We start from the raw sequence: 19,477 nt of genomic DNA, 5'->3' as shown, positions 1-19,477 counted from the left end.
GTTCTGATCAGAACAGACCATGGAATTGGTGCTGATGTTGTAATGAAAACCTGTGTCTAACTAGATAGTTTTTTTAAATACAGAATGTTCAACAGAATGGTTCCACTGGAGTAAGAGTTCCTGAAATATTTTTCTACTGGTTGGAAAACTGATTTGGTCTCAACACTACAGCTATACTATTTGAAAAGAACCAATATATAGTGGAGTTCATGAAGAGATTAAATCCATTTCTCTACAGATCTTTGTACACAGGGTCCTATATAGCCCCATAGGTCATACTGGGTAAGGGGAATTAGTTTCCTTCCCCAATGGGGACCAGATAAGTGTTTACGACAATCTGACAGCTTTTTGTTCCAGATTTATTTATTTAATTAAATTTAAATTCCCTTGGCTACTAAGTGGGGTGCTCTAGAACATTAATCCAGATTACAATTGAAAAATACATACGGTTGTTTCAAGATAGTGAATAAAATCAACCTTAGTACTGAATTGATGGATCTTGTTCAAATATCCAGCTAAGTAAATAATGCCACTAGTGGGGTTGGGGTATATATCCTACCGGTAGCAGCTTTGGACAAACTAGTACAGCGGTGGCAGAGATATTTTAAGAAAATAGCAAGTACACTATCATATCTAAAATAAAATTAGGGCAGTCTGGTTAATTATCATTTCGTCAAACATCAATCTCCAAATCATGAATTTTAGTAAGACAGACTGTTCAAAAAATCAGTATGGCAAACCCATGCAGCTGCTAGTGCTGGCAATGTACTAAGATGAATTTAAAATTGGGTGAGTGATCAAAAACAGGCTCTGAACAGGGGTAGCAAGTGGAACCCTGCAGGACCAGGAATCAATCTTTATCAATGATACACAGTTATCACATACATAGACTTTAAGGTGACATCATGGAGGGCAAGAAGGAAAGACCTAGATCATTTGAGGAATTGGGGCAGCTTAATAGAAATAAATGTTAAATAAATCATTTTCCACGAACGATAATGGATTTCTTCAAGTGAATTGTTATCTTTGCCATTACTTCCTTTCTGCCAACAGAAATAGCCCTGCAGTGTGTTGCCCTCTTCTCACTCAATCCTGGTCACATAAGAATCCATAAACCTGCTCAGTCATTCATTATGACTGTAGCTGATCTTATGCCTCAATGCCATTTTCCTATGTCCCCACCTCACTTTCCCTACATTTGACTTCATGAGGCCCCAAACTTCTCAGTATTGAATATAGGGTATCTGTAACCCTGTCTCCAAGGCAAAGAATTTCATAGATTCACAACATTTAGCAAAGAAAACTCTCTGCTCCCTCCTAAATAATCAACACATTATCCTGAGACTGTGCTCAGTGTTCTAAATATCCCAGCTAGGGGAAACAACCCTCCATATGAAAGTCCCTTCAGAATCCTGTATGATTCAATGAGGGTGATTACCTTTCATTCTATTACACTCCAGAGCAAAAGCCCAATTTGTTCAGTTTCTCCTCCTAGAACAACCCTCTCATCCTATGAAACAATTTGGTGAAGACTCTGCTTTATCAATTCCAAGGTAAGTGTATCCTTCCTTAAATAACAGCAGCAAAATTGTATGGTATTTCAGGTGGAGAAACCTAAAACTCTACACAATTGCGGCACAACGTCCTTATTAATGTCCACCTATCCCCTTGCAATAAGGTTACATGTTAGTTGCCCTCTTAATAGCTTTCTAAACATGCACATTAACTTTGTGTTCTTGGGTTCAAGTCCTACCTGCTCCAGATCTGTGTCGTAACATGTCTGAACAGGTTGATTAGAAATATCTATCCTAATTCTGCATATTTCTTCAGAATTCCTACCTGTGACTAGCTGTAAAAAAACACAACTCTTGAAGCTCTCAAACAGAGGCCAGTTTGCTGGATTGAGTATTGGGATCCAGGAGAGAGATGCTGAACTGACATTAACAATTTACTTGTATTGAACAAATTTTTAAGTTATAAATCAATTCAATTAACGATCAGCAGGAAGCATAAGCTGAGTTAGTACTTTGTGTAAACATTTAAGGTCAATTTTTGTTCTAATGATTTACCTGGAGGTTAGAACTCAGTAACAAACATTCTATTAATTGTTATTTAATTTTTAGGCATGAGCAGCTTAAATTTCCCTGCTGACATCTAAGGATGAGAAAATGTGAAAGTCAGCTGATGACCAATTATAGAAGGAAACTCTTAGATATTTAAGTCATTCTTAAAGTATTGTACAGATATTTCATGAGAACGAATAACCGATAAATGTATTTTTATAGGAAGTATTTGCTCCATTTATAGAATTAATTACAGCTATATTTGGAGTGGGGGTTTTGCATTAACGATCATTACTTTGAATTACAAAACTTTAAAACTTTCCAGTGCTTCAAGACACAAGCAGTTGGTACCCAATATAAAATGTTGCCAATCTACTAATAATCTAATTTTCTCGTTTATAAATCCTCTGGTGTTTGAAAGGTGAGAAAGGAAAATTATGCAGTTTGTTTCTCTTCCTCAACTTATTTTGCTTCATTTCTTTTTCTGAATGTTAACATTTCATAAATTTATTTCTGAATTCATAAATTAATCGTGCTTTAGTGTTATTATCAGACACTAGTCATCAATTGCACATTATCCATGCAATATCTTTGCAAACAGAGAAGAACTGGTTTTGATCCAAATGTGATTAACATTCTTTTGCACGAATATGTTGATTATATAAGCAATGTTGTAAAAAAAAAGAAAGTAATTTTAAATTGAGGGTAAAACTGGAATAAAACTGATTTGGAGTTGACCTCAAATGAAGTTTATTGTTTCTACAGGCAAATCACTTAGAACTGCTTCTCCTATATTCCATCAGATGCCAAACTAACTAACAATTCAGATTCTACAGTAAAGGTAATTTATGCAATATTTACTTATCCTCAGCATGCACTTTAAAGAGGTCTACAGCACAGAAAAAGGTCCTTCAGTCCATCATATTCACAATGGTAAAAAACAACCATATAACTATTTTAATTCTATTTTTCAACACGTCCATAACCTTGTAGGTGTGGGCATCACAAGTGCAGTGAACACAATGGTAAAACCAAAAGTCATAAGATATAGGAGCAGAATTAGTTGAGTTGAGTTAGCTCCGCTATTTGATCATGATTGATATGCTCCTCACCCCCGTTTTCCTGCCTTCTCCTCAAATACCTTCAACCCATTACCAATTAAAAATCTGTCAACTCCTTAAATTTACTCTCTAGCCCAGCATCCACCGCACTTTGGGATAGCAAATTTCATAGATTCCCAACTCTTTGGGAGAAGTAGCTTCTCTTCAACTCAGGATAAGGAGTAGCAAATTTAAACCAAAGTCTATGACCTCTTGCCCTAGACTGTCCCACAAGAGGAAGCATCCACTTCATGTCTATTTTATCCTTGCCTTTTATCATCTTGAATACTTCAATTTGATCTCCCCTCATTCTTCTAAATTCCAGAGAGTATCAGCCTAAACTGTTCAATCTCTCTTCATACGACAAACCCCTCATATCTGGGATCAATCTAGTGAACTAGGAGAAAGTGAGGACTGCAGATGCTGGAGATCAGAGCTGAAAAATGTGTTGCTAGAAAAGCGCAGCAGGTCAGGCAGCATCCAAGGAGAAGGAGAATCGACGTTTCGGGCATAAGTCCTTCTTCAGGAAGAAGGGCTTATTCCCGAAACGTCAATTCTCCTGCTCCTTGGCTGCTGCCTGACCTGCTGCGCTTTTCCAGCAACACATTTTTCAGCTCAATCTAGTGAACCTCAATCTAGGGAACTTTGTCTGAAGTGCCTCCAATGCCACTACATCTTTCCTCAAATAAGGGGACCAAAGCTGTGCACAGTATTCCAGGTGTGGTCTCACCAATGCCTGTATAGTTGCAACAATACTTCCTTACCTTTATATTCTATTCACTTTGGGTCCAAGGACTGAACCCTGTAGCACCCCACTAGTTATATCTTACCATCCAGAAAAAAATTCATTTATCCCAACTCTCTGTCATCTGTCCATCAGCCAGTCATCTATTCAAGGTAATAAATTACCCCAATCTTATATGATGCAACTTTGTGAATTAACCTTTTGTGCGGTACCTTATCAAATGCCTTCTGAAAGTCCAGATATATTACATCTACAGGATCCCCATTATCCACTTTGCTTATAACATCTTCAAAGAACTCAAGCAAATTAGTCAAGTATGATTTGTCCTTCATAAAACCATGCTGACTCTGAAGATAGCGTTTTGACTTTCCACATGTCCTGATATTGCCATCTTGATAACTGATTTAACACTTCCCATCAAGATGTTAAACGAACTGGTCTGTAATTTACCACATTTTGCCTGCCTTCCTTTTTGAATAAGGGCATTACATTAGCATTTTTCCAATCTATTGGAACGTTTTCAGTGTTCAAGGAATCTTTGGAATATTGTAACCAATGGATCCACTATCTCCTTCACCACTTCTTTTAGTCCCAAAAGTCATGGCAACCTCTGTAGCTTTGGACCAAACCAAAATATTTAAATACTCGATGCAAAATTATTTCTCTGTCACTGGAGAAGTGCTTCACCCATCAATAAAACCAAAAGTAACACCACGCATAGCATAGAAGAACAAAGGTCTCTTTGCACATTCTTAAGGAAGTACAAAGCACAGGGGTTTTGATGGGCAAACTTATGAAAATATCAAAGGCATTTTTCTCAGCCAGAGAAGATCCCAAGAATTTTACAGTAGCTTAAAGAACCTGACTTAGTCACTGTTGTAAATAGTAGCTTGTTTGTGTATAGTGGGGTCCCAAAAACCGAAATCTGATGACAGCCAGTTAATCAGTTTTAATCGGTGATTATGAGATTGAAACAAAAAACTTTCATCAACCTGTTCAGAGGTGTAGATAAATAATGGCCAGAAATACAGGAAAATCTCTCTGCTCTTTAAATCTCCTAGGATCTTTTACATGAGACTTCAGACAGTTTAATGGCTCATCTGAAGCACATTATGCTTGACAGTGCAGAATCCCTTAAAACGTCAGCTGTATGTCCACTTAGACTGCGTTCAAGTCTCTGGAATGTTACTTGATGCCGCAACTTTCTTAATGCTGAGAGTGCTACTACTAAACCCCAAACTTATTAGAAAAAATGTTAAAACAATAATGCTATTGTTCTGTCGAGAGGGGATATAAATGTATTGATGTATGCACACAATTCTACTTGATTTACATCTTTTTGATTTAGCTGATTTTCCTAGGTCTCCACTAATGAATGAAACATGAACTTAGTCCCTTTTGTTTATCTATTCTCACCAGCACTTTTTCCCCCACAATTTATTATTGGGGTTTTCTCAGGGATAATATATCAATCAATAGATGATACTCTCTTGCATTCTGGTCTTTTTCTATTATTTCAATGTTGTATGGGAACCATTTCAAGTCACATAGTTTTGTATTAATAAAAAAATTCCTATTTGGAAAACATTAACCAAAACGCTTAGCTGCCAAATACCTTTGGGGTGTCAGAACAGAATTTTATACTAAGTTTCTATTGTGACACAAAGCTATCCCAGAATCTATATTATTTGAAAAATATCTGCAAAATAAATAGATTTTTTAAAAGAATTATGATTTTACAAAAGAATAAATAGTAAAGCTAGGGTTAATCTAGGCTACATGGATTATTGTACTTTGATACTGGTGCTTTTGATGGAGAATAAAATAGTTTCCATACACATTAAAAAATGATTCTCTCATTCTTGTTATTTATGTTTCCACATATGCTGAAGTCACTGAGTACATAACAGATATTAACAGCTATTTCATGATTGGAAAGAAAATACTGGAGATATTCCACAAACCTGGATGCATCTGTAGAGAGAGAAACAATGCAAGTTTAGTCTGCTATTTCTTGTTCAGAACTGGACAAGGCTGGAAAAGTTTCTTTTTATGCTGTTGGATAGTTGGCAGGAAGACCAAGTGGTGAGATGCCAGACCAAAAGGCCAAGGGAGTGAGATTAGTAATAAATATATATGGATGAAGAGTCAGTGTTAATAATTAAAAATAACTCAGTTTTGCCAAGTGCAAACCATTATAATCACGGTGGCACAGTGTTTAGCACTGCTGCCTCATAGCGCCAGAGACCCAGGTTCAATTCCCATCTCAGGCGACTGACTGTGTAGAGTTTGCACATTCTCCCAGTGTCTGCGTGGGTTTCCTCCGGGTGCTCCAGTTTCCTCCCACAGTCCAAATATGTGCAGGTTAGGTGAATTGGCCACGCTAAATTGCCCATAGTGTTAAGTGAAGGGGTAAATGTAGGGGATTGGGTCTGGGTGGGTTGCGCTTCGACGGGTCAGTGTGGACTTGTTGGGCCGAAGAGCCTGTTTCCATACTGTAGGGAGTCTAATCTAAGGGAATCTAAAAAAAAATCGAAAGAACTGTAGGTGCTGTAAATCAGAAACAAAAACAAATTGCTGGAAAAGCTCAGCACGTTTGGCAGCATCTATGGAGAGAAATTAAGAGTTAACGTTTTGGATTCAGTGATCCTTCTTCAGAACTGTTGGTAGCGAAGAAAAAAAGTTAATTTTTATGCAGATGATAGGTTGGGGGAGCAGTAAGGAGTAAGCACTAAGTGGAGATACAGCCCAAGCAGAGAAGAACAGTTTTCTGCTTGAGAATTCAACAGCCTTCTGGACTCAATATCAAGTTCAACTATATTCGGACATGAGGCACCTTCTCCCATGTCCTTACCCTAATTCCTGCACACAAGGCCTTATTATTACATGGCCTGCTGTTACACACAACCCATTGCTGGCCACTAATTGTCTTCATTAGTAGCTATTCATTCTCCAAGGTTGACCATTACCCACTCCTTTGTCCAACTGTTCTCTCTCTTGGAGCTCTATCTCCCCCCACCCTATCTTATGCATAAAACCAACGTTTTCCTAGATACCATCACTTCTGAGGAAGGGTCACTGAACCCTAAAAGTTTAATTCTGATTTTTCTCCTCAGATGCTGCCAGACCTGCTGAGTTTTTCCAACAGTTTCTGCTTTTGTTTCCATACAATCAAAACAGTAAGGTGGGGAGCGGGGATGGTAATCAAAATTGAGCACAGAGTTCATGGTCTGAAATAAATGTTGAGTTCTGAGGATATAAAATGCCTAAGAGGAAAATGAGGCTGTATTCTTCCAGCTTGTGTTACACTTCAGTGGAACACTACAGTAGCTGAGAACAGAAATGCTTCTCTCACCATAGCTGACCCCAATCTAGCTGAGTTTCTCCAGCATTTTATGTTTTTATTTCATATCTCCAGCCATGCAGTGATTTAATTTTAATGAATCATGTATCATTAATCAATTAGATTATATCATTATCTATTACTTAAAGACTGCAGTGAACATAAATATGATATTTAAGCTTGCTGGGAATTCTAAGGTAAGCACTCAATGGTTTGGTTCACATTTTTAAGTCATGTATTTGGCTTAGACTAAAATTTTTGAAAACATTGATTCTTACCTTAACATCACTGATAGCATTAGTTAAAATGAAAAATATACATTAGACAACAAAAATAAATGGTGCACTTGATAACTAATGGGTTTATACATTATTGTACATAGTTGGAAAATACCATTACTTCTGTGATTAAGAACTTACACTTCATTAGCTCTGTAAAACCACAATAATCATTCAGGCTCTTGTTTTCTATTGACAATTATGAAAATAGTTATAACCATTCAAAGTTCATGATTCATGTACAGATTCTAATTTAAATTATCACCCTCCTTGCAAACCATCCTTGAATTCTCTAGTCTTGCCAACTATCACCCTTATCACCAACCTCCCATTCCTTTCCAAAGTGTTAAATGTGTTGTCAGCTTCAAAATCTATGCCATCTCATACCTAAACCTCTCCAGTTTACTCTCCACCACTCCCATTGCACTGATGTGGCTCTGACCAAAGTCAGAAATGACATCCTCTGCAACTAGTTACAGAGTGTTATCCCTCCAAATCCTTGCCACTATTTTGCAGAATTTGACACTGTTGTTCACACCAAAATCCCCCACGTCCAGCTGAATAGAATTGTCTTTGGTATCACTTTTTCTTGTACTGCCAAATATGTCGACTCTTCTGCTCCTCTAATGCTGCTTGACCTGCTGTGCTTTTATGAGCTTCACATTTTATTGACTCCGACTTTCTAGCATCTCCAGTCCTCACTATCTCCAAGTCACCCAAAGATCTATCCTTGCTTCCCCCCACCTCGTCCTCGCCACTTATCTAATGCTGCCTTTCACAGAATCAATCAGAAAACAGACCAAGTTTACATGTGTGCTGGTAACATCCTGTTCTGTTTCATCACCTATCTCTCTCAGCTACTACAATGTCTCAGATTTGTCTGATCTCGAAAGCTACAACAGAGAAACAGACCATTTGCTCAACTCATTTGTGCCAATGATAAAATTCTAAATAGAAATTCAAATATTTTCCAATTAAATACTGGGAAGACTCAAGTTATAATCTTCAACCCTGTGCTACTCTGTGACCTAGCCACTATCTCAGGTTGATCTACGGTAGATTATTTTCAAACTCAACATCATATTTAATTGAATCCAATTTCCTTATTACCACAAAGTGACCCTTTGGCGGAAGGGTTACTCAACCTGAAATGTGAACTCTGATTTCTCTCCACAGATGCTGTTAGACTGCTTAGCTTTTCCAGCAATTTCTGTTTTTGTTCCTCATTACTATTTCCATATCACCCCCGCCTCAACACATCTACTGTTGACAGCCTTGTCCATGGCCAACTATCTCAATACTGCCCTGATCAGTATGACATATTCTATCCTCTATAAGATGGAACTAATCCAACTGACTCTTCAACCAGTATAATAATTCTCACCGAGGCCTGCTCACTCACTCACCTGGACTTGCTGATTTAAACTTGACACTTTTCAAAGTACTTATTCCTCCATGACCAATGCCAACCCAAACTGGTACCTTATCCAACTCTGCATTAATACTGGTCTGTTTCTCCACTAAACAAACTCAATAGAGCTCAAAGCTTTGAAATTCCATCCGTAAACCTCTCTCTTTCACTGCTTCTTTTAGATGTTCTTTAAAATAGACCTGTAATATCTCTTTCTTTGGTTTGTATTAAGTTGCTGTCTAATTGTTATCCTATCAAGCACCTTTGGATAATCCACCAAGACGACTGAAGATGTAAAAGGTCCCTCGTTCAATCCCAGATTTTGGCAAAAAGAGCATTTCCTGACAGTGCTAGCCTTTGTTTATGGGCAGCATGGTGGCTCAGTGGTTAGCACTGCTGCCTCACAGCACCAAGGACCCGGGTTTGATTCCAGCCTCAGGCGACTGTCTGTGTACAGTTTTCACATTGTCCCAGTGTCTGGTGGGTTTCCTCCAGTTGCTCCAGTTTCCTCCCACAGTAGTGTTCAGGCACGTGTAGGTAGGTGCATTAATCAGGGGAAAATGTAGAGTTATAGGATAGGGGAATGCGTCTGGGTGGGTTACTTTTCGGAGGAGCGGTGTGGACTTGTTGGGCCAAATGACCTGTTTCCACACTGTTGGGATTCTATGAAAATGCAAGTAGTTGTTGCACTGTGGCTAGTACTCATATCTTTGAGTTCTTTCTGTTTTTTTACTTTCCCGGTGAGTCTCCGCAGCTCCCTTTCCCTTCTGATTTGTTTTTGAGTTCTCTTGTTTTTCTAATTTCCATTCATTTGTTGCTCCTATAGGTCAAATAGTCTTTTGTGTTTTTCATATCGGTAAGGAAGAATCTCAAAAATAAAGTCTTTAGCAATAGCAAGCTCTCCTTGTATTTTTTGTTAACCCATGAATGTCATTTATCGTGAAGTATTTTGGACGCAATCTTTTATTAATTATAAATTACAATTGAAAAGCAAGCTCTGACTTAAGATGGTGAGAAAGTGATATCAATTAAGAATCTTATTCAGGAAATAAAAGCCCCTCTGTTTTCTGTAATTTTTCTCTGTGGGCAAGAGTATGTAGGCAAGGAATGTTAAAAGTTGAGAACAGCACAGAAAGATGGTGTATAGATTAATGCAAATTTTAAATTTCACTCTTTCAAGCTATCATAAACACTGGAAAATATAGTAAGCTCTCCCGAAAAGTAGATCTTTCACTTGTTCAATGTGATTGATTTCACTGAAGCAATATTGTGTAAACCAACACTAACCTAAAAATGATCCTCACTGCTTAATATAAGATACACATTTGAGTTCTGGACAATGCTACCCATTAAAAGGTAATCAGTCATTTGACAAAATCATGCCATGTTAACTGAATTTAAATTAGTTGAACCAAATTTTTATTTTAAAAATAGTTGATTCTTTGCTTCACCTGAGAGAAAAGTGAGATGTCAACACTAACTGGTGCATTACCTGTAGTTTACAGCTCTCCAAATATGATGTCCGACTGAAAAAAATGATCAGAATTAGTGACATGGGCTGTTCAGATACAAGAATTTAGTTAACACTCTTCTGGAAATTTTCTTTGTCATAGGTTTATATATTATGAAAGATATTCAGAATACAATGCAGACATCAATACAAAGCTGACAAAGACATTAATCACTCTCCTCCAGGGAAATCTATTCTACAAATTTGCCTGTTAATGACAACCCTTTATGATTCTTTTAGTGGCAACCAGTACTTCTGGTCTTCCTAAGCACAATCAGACAGGTGTTAGTTATATTAAGGATAGCACCATTTTTCACCTGCAATAACTCTGTTGCCCATTTCAGATTCTTGTGCGCCATCTTTTGAAGTTAAGTTGAAAGCAACCTTGCTCAAAGTGTGTAAAGAAGAAAGGAATAAACGACGAGGAGTATGGGTAGATCAATGCAGGACATATATGCATCTGACCCTGGGGGCTCTCTTGAACATCTCTACTGTATGTTGATCAAGATGTTACAAATAAACAACATCCCCACAAATAAAGCAACCTTCGCAGGATACGTAAGTACAATCATAATGTGATTTCCAAATACTCAAAACAGGTAGGCAGAGTGTTAGAAACCCTGAGGTGGTGTTGCTAAAATCACATTCAGGCATGGTAGATGACTAAATAATTGAACTGAAACAATCTTTAAACTCACTATGGGTATGAACACTTAGTCTTCCTGACAAATTTGCTACATACCTAAGTACAAAGTCTTTCTGCAAATGTCCCTGAATCGTTTGACACTTGCACTAACACCAACAAACATGTATGTATAATGTTAGTCAGAGCATTCTATTTGAGTAATTGAATAGGTAGTACAGGAAAATGATCAGTTTAATCAATTAAGAGAAGTACAGTATTCCATTTTAGATGCTTTTGATATACATTAAGCATAACTTGGCTTCTCATCATATTAGAAAATACAAAAACACGAACTCGGAGCAGGAGTGGGACGAACAGCCCCTTGATCATAGCTGATTTGATTGTAAATCCACATTCCCACCTACCCATGATAACGTTCTGTCTCCTTACTTAAAAGTAGCCAGCCCACCTCTGCCTTAAAAATGTTTCATGGACTAAGCTTCCTTTTCAGGAAACATGTTCCAAAGATACTCAACCCTCCAAGAGAAAAACATTTTGTTTCATTTCTGCATTAAATGAGCCACCCCTGATTTTTAAACAGTAATCCCTAGTTCTAGATTTTCCCACAAGACCAAACATTCTCTCCACATTTACCCTGTCAAGACTCCTCAATCATATCACCTTAATATTCTAAAGCCCAGCAAATACAAGCCTAAGCTGTCCAACATTTCCATATAAAATAGCCTCCCCATGCCAAGTATTACTCAAGTAAATCTTCTCTGAACTGCCTCCATACTTCCTCAAATAAGATAACCAAATACAACACACAATATTCCAGATGCAGTCTCACCAGTGTCCTGTATGATTGACAGATAACATCCCTACTCTTATATTCAATTTTACTTGCAATAAATGATAGCATTCCATTTTTTTCTTTTTCTTTTTTTGCTTTTCTCTTTCTCCTGCAGATGCAAGTGCCACCTATATAGGTACATTTCCCCTGCTGAAATAACAGGCCAGCATACAACCACCAAGTCATCCTCTATTTACTTGTGCAGTGTACTGGCTATGATCAGCCAGCGCAGAGTCAGTCCTCTGAACTGAGGAGATTCTAAATCCCAAGTTAATTTTTTTTCCCTTTCTGTTTCTATTACCCCCACATTACTGTCTAACTGCGGTAGTGCTTATTTTTTCCCCACACCCATGTTGTGTGTGTGTGTAGGTGCGAGACACAGTGAAAGACACAAGGTGCACAAATTTTTATTCAATTTCCACCACCAGGAAGAAAACAAACACCCAAGTGGCCAGTGACAAGCAGTGCCCTTCACATCAAAGGGCAATGCTGTGTGATCGAACAGTGAAGGGGAGGGCAGGGATTAAATCAAAATAGAATTGGACGGGGAAATAATACACTCCACTCACTGCGACGCCCACCTCTTCCTGAACAGCTCAAGGGTGTTGGTGGGCACCACGTGCTCCTTCTCCAGAGACACCCGAACTCTAACGTAATTGCAGAAGAGGGGGCAGGCAATCAGCCCTAACGACCCCCCTCTCTGGACCTGTTTATGGCCAGTTTGGTAGGTAAAAACAATGACTGCAGATGCTGGAAACCAGATTCTGGAGTAGAGTGGTGCTGGAAAAGCACAGCAGTTTAGGCAGCATCCGAGGAGCAGGAAAATCGACATTTCGGGCAAAAGCCCTTCATCAGGAATACAGGCAGAGTGCCTGAAGGGTGGAGAGATAAATGAGAGGAGGGTGGGGGCGGGGAGAAAGTAGCATAGAGTACCATAGGTGAATGGGGGTGGGGATGAAGGTGATAGGTCAGGGAGGAGGGTGGGGGAAGGTAGCAAAGAATATAATGGGTGGATGGGGTGGGATGAAGGTGATAGGTCAGAGAGGAGAATGGAGTGGATAGGTGGAAAGGAAGATAGGCAGGTAGGACAAGTCATAGGGACAGTGCTGAGTTGGAAGTTTGGAGGTGGGGGGGGCAGGGAAATGAGGAAACTGGTGAAGTCCACATTGATGCCCTGGGGTTGAAGTGTTCCGAGGCGGAAGATGAGGCGTTCTTCCTCCAGGCGTCAGGTGGTGAGGGAGCGGCGGTGAAGGAGGCCCAGGACCTCCATGTCCTCGGCTGAGTGGGAGGGGGAGTTGAAATGTTGGGCCACAGGGCGGTGTGGTTGATTGGTGCGGGTGTCCCAGAGGTGTTCCCTAAAGCGCTCTGCTAGGAGGCGTCCAGTCTCCCCAATGTAGAGACCGCATCAGGAACAACGGATACAATAAATGATATTGGTGGATGTGCAGGTAAAACTTTGATGGATGTGGAAGGCTCCTTTAGGGCCTTGGATGGAGGTGAGGGAGGAGGTGTATGGCCAGTTTGACCAGGCCCAGGAGCAGACCCACAAGAAGGTCCTCAGACCTGCCTTCCCCCCTCTGTACCGGGTGCCCAAAGATCAGGAGCGTGGGACTGAAGTGCAACCAAAAACAGAGGAGGTTTTTAAGAAAATCAAAAAGGGACTGCAAGTGCCCACTCCCAATATATACATGGTTCACAGACTCCACAGCACCACAGAACAAGCAGTTGGGCCGGGGGTCCGTGAACCACTGCAATCTGCGGTTGCAGGGGACTGCCATGTGCAGCACCCTCCACCCCAGATCTCCAAGAGAAAGGGGGAGGACTCCCGCATAGAGAGCCCTCCACTGGGGATCCCCACCGCCCGGTGGTAAATGGGCACGCCAAGGCATGTCTGGGCGGTGGATCAGGGAAAAGATGTGGACTGTGTGCAACAGCAGTCTGTACATGGCCCGCCATTTTATGCCCCTAAAAGGGACAAAACTAAAATTCCGGAGGTGGCTCAGGTTGTGGGGCAGAGGTTTCCGGGGGAAGTACGGGACCTTTGGGCCAATGTGAAATTCCGTCCGGGCAGGGGTGAGCGCAAATGGGATTCTACCACACACCTGAGCATCCGCCAACTGATGCACTACCTCAGGTCCAAGCACCGTCATTTTAAGGCGTCGAATGGCAGTGGCCACGGATTGGACGTCTACCACTGCCCTGATCACTATGTCCTGCCACAGCGTCCAGACCAGGCCCCCGTCACCCAATGATTGCCTTCTATAAGCTTTCTTAATTACATGCTGCACTTGCAATCATTTTGGGATTTAGCAACCGTACCTTCTATTCCTTCATCTAAATTTTGTTCTTTTTAACCTATTCTTCTAATCAACTTGTCCAGAGATGTCATTACACACTTCTGGAGCAACTGGAGCTTGAATCTGGGCTCCTGGTCCATGGGTAGGAACACTACTGCTGTGCGACAAAAGGACCCATCCCTTCATCAAAGTCATTTGTAAATTGACATCACATGCAGCCCCAGCACCTGATGCCTATTCTTTGCTTCCTGCTAGCCACCAGTTATATTTCTATCTAGCTTTCTCTTAAACACTAATTTTTCCCTCTTTATTAAATTTTCTGGTCATTCTTTTCTGTGTTTATATTCTGTCCTGCCACCTATTTAAGCTTTTTCTTTTAGTTAGATACTACCTTTAACATTTCTATTTAGCCATGGACAGTAAGTCAGTCCCTTGGAATTTTTCTTACTTGTTGAAATCTATTCCTTCATACTGAAATATTCCCTTGAATGTCCACTACTGCAGCATGAATTACCTATTCTTTAACTTAATTTGCCAATTCACTTTAATTAGCTCTGCTTTAATGCCTTCATAATTCCCCTTATTTAAACTTAAAAAAAAGTCTCAGACTCACTTCTCTCTCTCAAACTGAATGTAAAATTCAATCAAATTAGGATCACTGCTACCTATGGGCACTTTCACCATGGAATATTAATTAGTGCTTTCTCACTGTACAGGTCTAGAGTAGCCTGTTCTCTAGGTGGTTCCAGAACATGCTATTCTAAGAAACTATCTTGAAAAAATCCCATGAATTCCTCATCTAGGCTAACATTACCTAACTTTTATAGTCTATTCAGAGTAAATTCTCCCTTGATTTTCATGTGCCTTTCTGACAAGCTTTCATTATTTCTTTAGGCTCTACTCTAATGTGTGGTTATTGTTAGGAGGTCTGTACACCTCATACAAGTCACTCTTATCCTTATCATTTCACATTTCTCCTTAAACTGTTCCCACATGTTGGTTTCCTGAACTTAGTCATTTCTCTTCATTGAGCTAATGCCATCATTAACTCACAGAGTCACTTGTTCATAGTTTCCTATCATTCCTAAATGTCCTGCACCCTTCGATTCAGGTCCTAATTCATTTCATCCTGTAGATATGTCTCTGTAATGGCTACCAGATTGTACTTATTCATTTCTGTTTAGCTGTTTTGTTTTGAAATGCCATGTGCATTCAGATATGGAGCCCCTAGTTTTTCCTCTTGCTCTTTGTAAATTCTAGACTTACCTGATGGTTGCCTCTTAGATTCCAAACAGAAACCAATTCTCATGCACCAATCTTTGAGTCATGCAGACATCTCTCTAATCTGATTTACCCTATCCTAATTTGCTCTTGGATCAGGTAGTACCACAGAGACTAAGACTTTATGATTGTGCTGCTTAATTTATTGCCTTGTTCCTCATCTGGACTATGTAGAACCTCCTTTATTAGTACTTATATGGATCATAAAGGGATCCTACCCCTCCTCTTGCAAGTTCCTCTCCATACTTAAGTATGTGTCCTAAACCCTGGTACTGGGCAGGCATAACAACCATCTGGACTCCATTATGAAGAAGGGTCACTGGACCTGAAACATTAACTCTGACTTCTCTTCACAAATGCTGCCAAACCTGCTGAGTTTTTCCAGTAATTTCTGTTTTTTGCTTTGGTTTCCGAATTCCAGCATTTGCTTTTTCTTTTGGTTTTTCATTCACATTCCTTACTGCAGAGAACAATGTCACTACCCCACACTATACTGTCCACTGTTACTGCATTCTTTCTTACTTCCCCCTCAAGGGGCTCGCTGTACCACAATCCCATGGAAAGTTAGCTCATCCCCATTGTAGTCCCAACTGTCATTCGGACAAGCTGAAAGAACCTCAAGCCTGTGGAACAATTTCAAAGACTGAGGCTCCTGTGCCCCTACCCTCTGGGTCCCTTTACTTGCCTCACACTCTCCTGTCCCTGAATACTGACCAAATTGAAGGATCCAATTCTTAACTGTGAGATTGTCTCCGCTTCAAGAATCCAGGTAATTCCTTCCCTTCCTCGACATGTCACAATGTCTGTAGTTCAGTCTCGAGTTCACAAGATGTGAGCTGAATCTACTAAACTTTAATCACTTGCTGCAGACTTGCATGCTCTTCAATTTGATTTATTCATTGTCATGTGCATTTTGTTACAAAATACAGTGAAACATGTTGTATACTCTGCTCTGAACCAAACTGGAATGCCGGAACTCCAACATGAGGCAATTGAGATACATCACCTATCCTGCCAACCTAATGTGTTTTAATCCTTAATTATTTAATCAGCTTTATATTTAGCTATGTTTTTAATGATCTTATTAACCTAACCAGCAGTTATTATGCTAAGTTGGACCTTAAAACACTGCATAGAGTCATACAGCATGGAAACAGACTCTTTGGTCCAATTTGTCCTTACTACCAGATATTCTAAAATGATCTAGTCCCAATTGCCATAGCTTTTCCAAGGCTGGAATACTAAACTCTGTATTTGGCTAGTACTTATTTAGTTGGAAGGAAAGGTTAGTTTGATCCATGCATGTCTGAGCACTCACTGTTAGCATTATTCAGGTCACAGACAGCTGGAGAAATACTTCAACAGAGAAAAAGATTTGACTTTTTGTTTTCAATAAATCACTTTAACTCAAAAAGTTACTGTTTGAAAACAAACAACTTATGTCATGCCCTTGACATAATAAAATATCCAAAAAATGGAACTCACTTGGAAGTTGGAGCTTAAGCTTATGTTCACCAGTTTAAGATAATCTCTAACTCTCAACTTACTGGCTTCGAATATTTTGGCTTTCAATATGATACACTTTTTCTAATTTAATAGGAAATTCTGCTGAGAGCACAAAATTCTTTAAAAACATCCATCAATGCTAATTAAAATTAATAATTTTAACCTTACCCTTTGGAAGAGTTGTTGGCCTAGATATGTTGAAGCTGCTTTTGTAACGTTCTTGTTTCCCCCAAGCTTGCAACGGATATATCCATATAGATTAGCAGCTTGTAAGGAAAGTCCTGCTATCACCAAGGCCTACAAGATAAAAGCACATTAATTAATGGAAGATATAGAAGTCAAATGAAATAGCAACATATTAAATGTTAAATAAAATCAAATGGACACAATAGTTCATTCCTCCTTTCATTAATTAAAGTCAATGCAATTTCTTCCTCTGAATATATGAAGATCAAATGCAGCAATACAATTAAACAGAATCCTTGCTTAGCAAATCTATTTGAATATCTTAGAGATCAGTCAAGTACGCATAAAGAGGCCTCCTAGAAATTGTTTCAATAAGAATAGATGGCCAAACACCTGAGTTCTCCTGCGCTCATTTGGAAAGCTGTTCAATGTTTTTAACTTTTTAAAATCCATGAATGCCAGTACAAAACGTTTGACATAATTACACTTTGCTGAATAAGATAATTACTTTGAGGCCCAGGACAGTATATCTCAAGTACACTTCAAATGATGATTACTAAGAGATAGAAGGTCAGACTAATGTGATAAGCATTAAATGATGCAATGTAGCTTAAAAGGTGAACACAACAATTTCACAATTTTACATCATCTATGGCCAGCCAATGACTGAAGGTTGGTGATGGGAGAGTGAATTAAAAAAAAAAGGCAAATTACCAGCTATTGTACTTTTTTTTATTCTTTGATGGTGTATGGGCATTGCTCAAAAGGCTAGTATTTACTGCCCATTTCTAATTGCCCATGTGGCCTGCTAGGCTACTTCACAAAACTGGTAAGAATCAACCATTTTGCTGCAGTCACATGTAGGCCATAGGAACAAGAACATTGATCATTCAACTCATTGAGCCTTCTCCACCTTTAAATACAATCATGGCTGACCCAACTCCTTTTACCTCCATTATCCCCATAGCCTTTTATACCATTGGTAATGAAAAATCTATCAATCTCTATCTTAAACATATTTGAAGACTGAGCTTCCACACCTCTCTGTGGTAAAGAATTCCAAAGATTTACAATCCTCAGAGTCAGAGTCATAGAGATGTACAGCACGGAAATAGACCCTTCGGTCCAACTTGTCCATGCCAATCAGAAATATCCTATCCTAATCTAGTCCCACTTGCCAGCACCCAGCCCATATCCTTCCAAACCCTTCCTATTCATATACCCATCCAGATGCCTTTTAAATGTTGCAATTGTACTAGCCTCAACTTCCTCTGGCAGCTCATTTCATATACATATCAACCTCTGCGTGAAAAAGTTGTCCCTTAGGTCTCTTTTATATCTTTCCCCTCTCACCCTAAACCAATGCCGTCTAGTTCTGGAGTCCCCCATTCCAGGGAAAAGACTTTGTCAATTTATCCTATCCATGCCCCCCCATGATTTTATAAACCCCTATAAGGTCCCCTCAGCCTCCGACGCTCCAGGGAAAACAGCCCCAGCCTATTCAACCTCTCCTTATAGCTCAAATTCCTCCAACCCTGGCAACATCATTGTAAATCTTTTCTGAACCCTTTCAAGTTTCATAACATCTTTCCGATAGGAAGGAGACCAGAAATGCATGCAATATTCCACAAATGGAATAAACTTCATCTCCTATTGCTCAGCCCATTGGCCCATCTGATCAAAATCCCGCTGTAATCTGAGGTAACCTTCTTTGCTGTCCACTACACCTCCAATTTTGGTGTCATCTGCAAACCTACTAACTATACCTCTTATGCTTACATCCAAATCATTTACATAAATGACAAAAAGTAGTGGACCCAGCACCGATTCTTGTGGCACTCCACTGGTCACAGGCCTCCAGTCTGATAAAAAAAACCCTCCACCACCACCACCTTCTGTCTTCTACCTTTAAGCCAGTTGTGTGTCCAAATGGCTAGTGCTCCCTGTATTCCATGAGATCTAACATTGCTGACCAGTCTCCCGTGCGGAATCTTGTCGAACACCTTACTGAAGTCCATATAGATCCAGTCTGCCCTCATCAATCGTCTTTGTTACTTCCTCAAAAAGCTCAACCAAATTCGTGAGACGTGATTTCCCAAATAGAAAGCAATGTTGACTATCCCTAATCAGTCCTTGCTTTTCCAAATACATGTACATCCTGTCCCTCAGGATTCCCTCCAACAACTTGCCCACCACCGACATCAGGCTCACCTGGGTTGTCCTTACCACCTTTCTTAAATAGTGGCACTGCGTTAGCCAACCTCCAGTCTTCCAGCACC

At 39.6% G+C, this 19,477-nt stretch overlaps 1 protein-coding gene across 3 annotated transcripts in view; it reads right to left on the bottom strand.

Annotated features, from left to right (window-relative positions):
• The window catches only part of LOC122560851 (Golgi apparatus membrane protein TVP23 homolog A-like), a 58,213-nt gene that overhangs the window by 362 nt on the left and 38,374 nt on the right, over positions 1-19,477 (bottom strand). For 2 of the 3 annotated variants that reach the window (XM_043712018.2, XM_043712015.2), the window contains exon 6: positions 17,181-17,309. In XM_043712018.2, coding sequence (XP_043567953.1) covers positions 17,181-17,309 — 129 coding nt within the window. Of the gene's footprint in view, positions 1-10,432; positions 10,467-17,180; positions 17,310-19,477 lie in introns of all 3 variants that reach the window. The other variant, XM_043712017.2, reaches the window with a different exon arrangement.

This window comes from Chiloscyllium plagiosum, unplaced genomic scaffold (genome assembly GCF_037043375.1).
Source record: "Chiloscyllium plagiosum isolate Xiang-an unplaced genomic scaffold, Cpla_swu_hap1 HiC_scaffold_20, whole genome shotgun sequence".
Lineage (NCBI taxonomy): Eukaryota > Metazoa > Chordata > Chondrichthyes > Orectolobiformes > Hemiscylliidae > Chiloscyllium > Chiloscyllium plagiosum.
Note: the sequence above shows the minus strand (reverse complement) of the source record. Positions and strands in the feature narration are given on the sequence as shown.